This window comes from Pyrgilauda ruficollis, unplaced genomic scaffold (genome assembly GCF_017590135.1).
Source record: "Pyrgilauda ruficollis isolate IOZ18807 unplaced genomic scaffold, ASM1759013v1 scaffold118, whole genome shotgun sequence".
Classification (NCBI taxonomy): domain Eukaryota; kingdom Metazoa; phylum Chordata; class Aves; order Passeriformes; family Passeridae; genus Pyrgilauda; species Pyrgilauda ruficollis.
The window spans coordinates 1,446,473-1,452,123 of record NW_024510099.1 but is presented as its reverse complement, the minus strand read 5'-3'; the positions used below and the strand labels follow the sequence as shown (position 1 = coordinate 1,452,123).

At 44.7% G+C, this 5,651-nt stretch overlaps 1 protein-coding gene across 2 annotated transcripts; it reads right to left on the bottom strand.

The window, feature by feature from the left end:
• Positions 1-429: 429 nt before the first annotated feature.
• Positions 430-5,428, bottom strand: FIBIN (fin bud initiation factor homolog). 2 transcript variants are annotated; one of them, XM_041485007.1, is made up of 2 exons: positions 4,330-5,428; positions 430-2,754 (listed from the first exon to the last, which is right to left on the bottom strand). In XM_041485007.1, exon 1 carries the CDS (start codon positions 5,298-5,300, stop codon positions 4,677-4,679), a length of 624 nt encoding a protein of 207 aa, XP_041340941.1. In that variant the 5' UTR covers positions 5,301-5,428; the 3' UTR covers positions 430-2,754; positions 4,330-4,676. The 2 variants fall into 2 exon arrangements, 1 of the variants encoding a protein (XP_041340941.1); XR_005956616.1 differs by lacking the exon at positions 430-2,754 and adding an exon at positions 2,982-3,227 and having other exon boundaries at positions 4,330-4,431.
• Between the last annotated feature and the right edge of the window lie 223 nt (positions 5,429-5,651).

Below are 5,651 nucleotides of genomic sequence, written 5' to 3'. Positions count from 1 at the left end.
ATCATTAAAAATGTAATGGTTATGGAGACCATATGTTTTCCTTGTTACAGACGTAGTCATTAAATTCTGTCTTTTCCAGTTATAAATTGATCTTGTAGGCAGGATGACAACTCAATGAAGAAAAGAAAATAGGCAGTTTTTAGTCTTTTTTTTATACATATGTTCTAATAACAGCTTTTAAAAGAAGCATATAGCACAGTCAGGTTTTTTTGCCAGTTTCACATATTATAGGAATGAAATGCAGACCCACAAATTGAACAATGTTTTGCTAATGGCTCACCAAAAAAGAAAACCCTAGGTAATAAAAAAACAATTTCCCCAATGAACTGCAAGTAAAAATACATTTTAAAAGACAGAAAAATTACAGACTTTGAATCCACAGGCTTACTTTAGGAATAGTTGCTGTGAAATGCACTCACAACACTTCAGTGTTAGCTGAAAATTTCTTTAATAGTCACAAAATTGACATTCAAGAAGCATGAGCAAGAAACTGGTAAAGAAACATGAAGACCATCTAAACAAGCAGCCACACCAACAGTAATAGACACATCCAACAGAATTTCCCCACAAAATACACATTTCCTAGACAAGATTATAACCAGAGCTCTGTAGCTCACAAGGTTGTTTCTAGAGACCTAGCCAGGTATATTTTTTGCTTATGAGGTTTACGTCTTGCTAAACTGCATCTGAGTACATGACAACCTAGAGGAACAACAATTTAGCTTCAGACAATTCATACACCCCAGCTTGGCACACATAAGGTTTTTTAAAGGCTCACCAAGGTTTTGAAAACTTCGCTCGACTTCCCTTTGTGATGATGGTCCTGGGTAAGTCAACCTGTGAAACTGAAAATTGCAGTTTTGAAATCCAGTTTGCACACTCTCCTCTGAATTCCTACCCATTAACTCAGCACAAGACAAGTACACTTTTCTTTCTCGAGCTTTTATTAATGGTTTTGTGCATGCTCTGAGCTTCTTCCGTTCTGTGTGTACCAGTGGATGTGAGAATGTCCACACCAGAGCACTGCCTTCAAAAGTGAGCTACCTGGGGAGAAGTGCAGGGGAGTCCCTTAGTGCCTTGCTTTGACTTCAATCCTAGAACGCTTTGAGCTGGAAGGGACCTTAAAAATCATCTCATTCCAATCCACCTGCCACGGGGAGAGACACCCTCCACTAGACCAGGTTGCTCGGGGCTCCATCTAGCCTGGCTTTGAAAACTTTCAAGGATGGAGCATCCACACCTTCTCTGGGCAGCCTGTTCCCCTTGATGAAAAACTTAAGTGAGTTCTCTATGACTTTTCCAGCTGCAGCACCTTTTTTTTCCCCCCCAGAAAATAGTCTTTTGCTCTTCAGCATGATAAACTCTTTAATAAATTCAGAAATAATCCATGTTTTGAAAATCATCAGAAAACTACAAAAGAACCCCACTGTCAGCTCAATTTTAGCTCGACCTTCTGCATTCTGAAAAAGAAAAAAGAATCTAGTACCAATATAGTATTTTAATATAAGAGAAGGACATAATGGGGATGACTACTGCTACAATCATCCTTTTAAAGCTCTCTGCTTAAAAGTAACTACCAAATTTTCAATGATAAAAGGACCTTTACTATTTAAAATAGGCTGTATGAAGATCCAGAACCAGGGGATCTTCATACCTCCCAAACAAGTAAGTTTTATCAAATAAAAAGCAAAAGAAAGACATTTATAAGATTGCACAGAGTATTGCAATATAGTTTTAATAGTTTTTAAAGAAAAAAATTGAATTTAAAACTTTAAACTGCTGAATATCACTAAGCACTCAGTTCTTGCAGACAGCTCTACAAAAACCATTTAATGTATCAGCTCTGACTCAAAAATTATATATTTAACATATACATTTGCTTAGGTCAGCCAAAATTATGTAAAACAAACTCTAGTAGATTTAAATGTCCTAAAAGATTTTTGTATTGGCTTCATCAAATCTGCATAAGATTGAACATTTGTATTAAATGCATGAACTCATACATAGACCAGACTCAGATATCTTCATTTTCTCTTAGAAAGGACCATTTAAAACCTTCCAAAATCAACGCTACTGAAACAAAATCAGAATTCTGCCATATTTAAAATAGAAAAATGTTTCTATTTTACTGAAACATAAAAAGTGTCAAGAGTTCATATATGATATGAAACATTAGTGTGGACTTGTTTCATTAGATGACAAATTACAGGGCACTGAGTGGAATGAGTTATACTATAAATACCCACACATCTCCTGCTTGGAAAAGTAAGCATTCTGCAAACATTTACTCTTTTGGTATGCTGCATGCATTGCAATAGTTTCAGCTTGACCAAACATTTGCTACTGCACATAGAATAGTCAAGCTGCTTCAAGGATATTCAAGAAGCTGTCTCTTATGCTACTACTGCTTTTCTATTAGGATTTGAATACTGCTCTCATATACATAAAAAACAGCACGGTCATGCCATTTCTGTTTATTTACTGATGTTATAACAAATAGTCTGATGCTATAACAAACACTGATGTTTATTTACTTCATGTTACAACAAATGACTCAAAGTGGGTAAAACACAGACTTAAACTTCCTTTAAGAAGCCTCTAGGCACTAATGGAACTGCATGACATCTTCGGGGGAGACACCAGTCAGGCACTTCTGGAGCTTGGTCCAGCCCAGAAACGCTATTATGTTTTGCCAAGACAGTGAGCACACAAGAATCCGTGACTCAGCTCACTCTTCTGGTGTGCCATCCATCTCTAGAGGCAAGGAAAGAATCAAAAACAAATTAATTTTTAAGAGCTGGAACTTGTCAAACAGTTTCTAACTTGAGAACAGAAAAATAACACTGAGTGGTTCCACCACAGTCAACCAATAAAACGTTTCCTTTTTTTTTTTTTTTTTCTCAGACAATCTTTCAAGGTACTGAGGACTAAAAAACGCAAAATGACATCTAAAGTATCTTGCCAGGAGGCTACATTTTTTTTTTTTTTTTTTCCCAGCCAAGCTTTAAAGGTACTGAGGACTAAAAAAACGCAAAATGACATCTAAAGTATCTTGCCAGGAGGCTACATTTCACTGCCTTCAGCAAAAGGAGCCCTCTGGTTCTGTGAGCACCTACCTTCATGAGACTTTCCTGGTGTCTTCAGCACTCTAGTCCAAGCTGATTTATGTTGACCCACTGCACTGCTGAGTAACTCACCCACTGAATGGTTTGCAGACTGAAGTACAACTAAATGGGAGCAGGGTTAACAAGAACAGACCTCAGAAGTACATCAGCTTCTCTTCCAGGGGTGCTTAAAAAGGCTTAAAAACTCAAAAAAAGTCTGCCCCGCAAGGCCTTTTGTATTGTTGCTTTTAATGAAACTTGATTACCTCAGAGTCTGTAAATTTTTATTTGTTTTTACTGAAAAGCAAGTTATTTCACTTGGCAGAAACTACAAACTTTCAATGTTTTGCTGAAAAGACACATTTCAACAGAATGTTTTAAAATCAAGAGCATCTCGGAAAGTAATAACAAAAATGTACTTTAACATTGTTTTCAAATATTTATTACAACAACCTATAAACTGATTTCATCCCAACAGGTATTCTGCCTGCAGTATCTGTAACCTAATAGCCACATTACCCAAAATTGTCAGTTAAACAGCAATGAGTCTAAAAACCCCACCCTCTTTCCCACCAGGCACTTTTGCTATTGTCCAGGACCACAAAGTTATATTAATAACTTAGCTAGCAAAAGTACAAAGTCACCGACAAGAAAAGTCAAATGTGCTTGCACAGACAAAACCTTTTCGTCTGCTTTAGAAACACGCTCCTGGCTCTCAAATCTGGGATCCAAAACTCTAATCAGGGCTAGGGCTAATTCTTTTTGCTATAAAAATCTCCACCAGCATTCTCAGGATCTGACATAAGCCTTTTTGGCTGCTTCTTAGGGTTATGATAGCTTAGAGTCACAGATAAGCAAGGCTGGAAGTACAAATCCTGCCAGAATAGTTCCCATCTTTCCAAACACAAAATGAAAATCACAGCTTTACGTAGTGGAACAACATTTAAGGAACATATAATACGTATCATTAGAAAGGAGAGCCAGAGGTTCACCCTGAAGGACTAACAACAAAAGCAATTGAAGCATTTGCTACACAGGAGTCTGGAAGGAGCTGGCCAGCACCTCACTTCAGCTACACTTAGGGCGGGTGACCCACAGCAGAGCAGGTGATACAAAAACAAACAACAGGGAATCAGACAGGAGAAAGCTTACTTCACTTTGCAATCAAAGATGGTATGTAACAGAGGGTAGATTTTTTTAATACGGGACATTAACTTAAACATACCTCGAACCTCCTGGTTTATAGAATTGGGCTATTTGTTTAAAAGGTAAAATAAATAAGGTTTTTTTCCACGAAGAAGAACGTATTTTGGTTGAGTTACTATCCCTGGAAGCGTCCAAAAAAAAATGAGCAAATGTGGCACTTCTCAGCATGGTTTAGTGGGCGTGGTGGTATTCAGTCAAAGGCTGGACTTGACGATCTCGGATGCCTTTTCCGAGCTTCCTAACTGCAGGCTTTGTCCAAGGAGGTGCTCCTTCCAGGCGGACGCCAGGGCCGTGCGTGCGGGGGCCCGGCGGCGGGGCTGGGGGTGTCTGCCGAGGCCGCCGCGGGTCGGGCCCGGCCGCGGCGGCTCAGGCGCGGAGATAGTCGTTCTTGAGGCGGCTGAGGCGGGCGCCGTGGCTGCGCACCGTCAGCGCCAGCAGGTCGTACTTGTCGCGCAGCCCGCTGGAGACGTGGCGGGTCTCTCGGAGCAGGGCGCGGGCGTGCAGCAGCAGCCCCAGGAAGCTGTCGCCCAGGCGGGACTCCTCCCGGCCGCCCTGCTCCTGGCCCTGCCGGAATTTGCCCTCCAGCTCGCTCAGCGAGCGGTCCGAGCTGGAGTAGGCGTCGCTGATCTGGGCGGACTCGCGGCGCAGGTAGGCACCGTAGCTCTCCTCCCCGTCCAGGTCGTAGGAGATGCTCCTGCCGATGCCCTCCAGCACCCGGCCCGCGTCCTCCACCTGCCGCCCCAGCACCGTCAGCTCTTCGCGCAGGCTGAGCCCGCCGCCCGCCGCCGCCGCGCCGCACCGCCGCTGCTCGCTCACCCGGAACAGCAGCTGGCACCGCTCGGGGTCGTCGTTCTCCTCGTAGTCCCCATCGGGGACGAAGTAGTGGTGCAGGCTCCCGTTGGACATCTCGGGGTACAGCGGCCCCTCGAAGTACCCGCGGCAGAGGCTGCAGAGCCCGAGCAGCCACGCCAGGCGCAGAGGGAGCCGCATCGTGCCGCGGCCGACGCGCAGCCTAGGGCCGCCCGTGCCGCATGGGGCTGCCCGCTGCCGGCCTCGGCTGCGCTGCGGGCCGCCCGGGCCGAGCACGGCAGCGCGGCCGGAGAGCTGGCGGCGCTCTGGGGCCGNNNCCCGCCGCGCCGCCCTTAAGAGCGGCAGCCCCGGCAGGCAGGGCCGGGCCGGGCCGCGCCGCCCCCGCCGCGGGCACCGGCCGCAGGGCCGCGAGCACCGCCCCCGCGGGGCTGTCACACGGCAGGGAGGGAGACGCGTACCCCTCTCGCCTCTCAGGGAGCTCTCTTTAAAGAAAAGCCTTTAAACCTGAGCTGCTCGGCTCCGCTCTTGTTC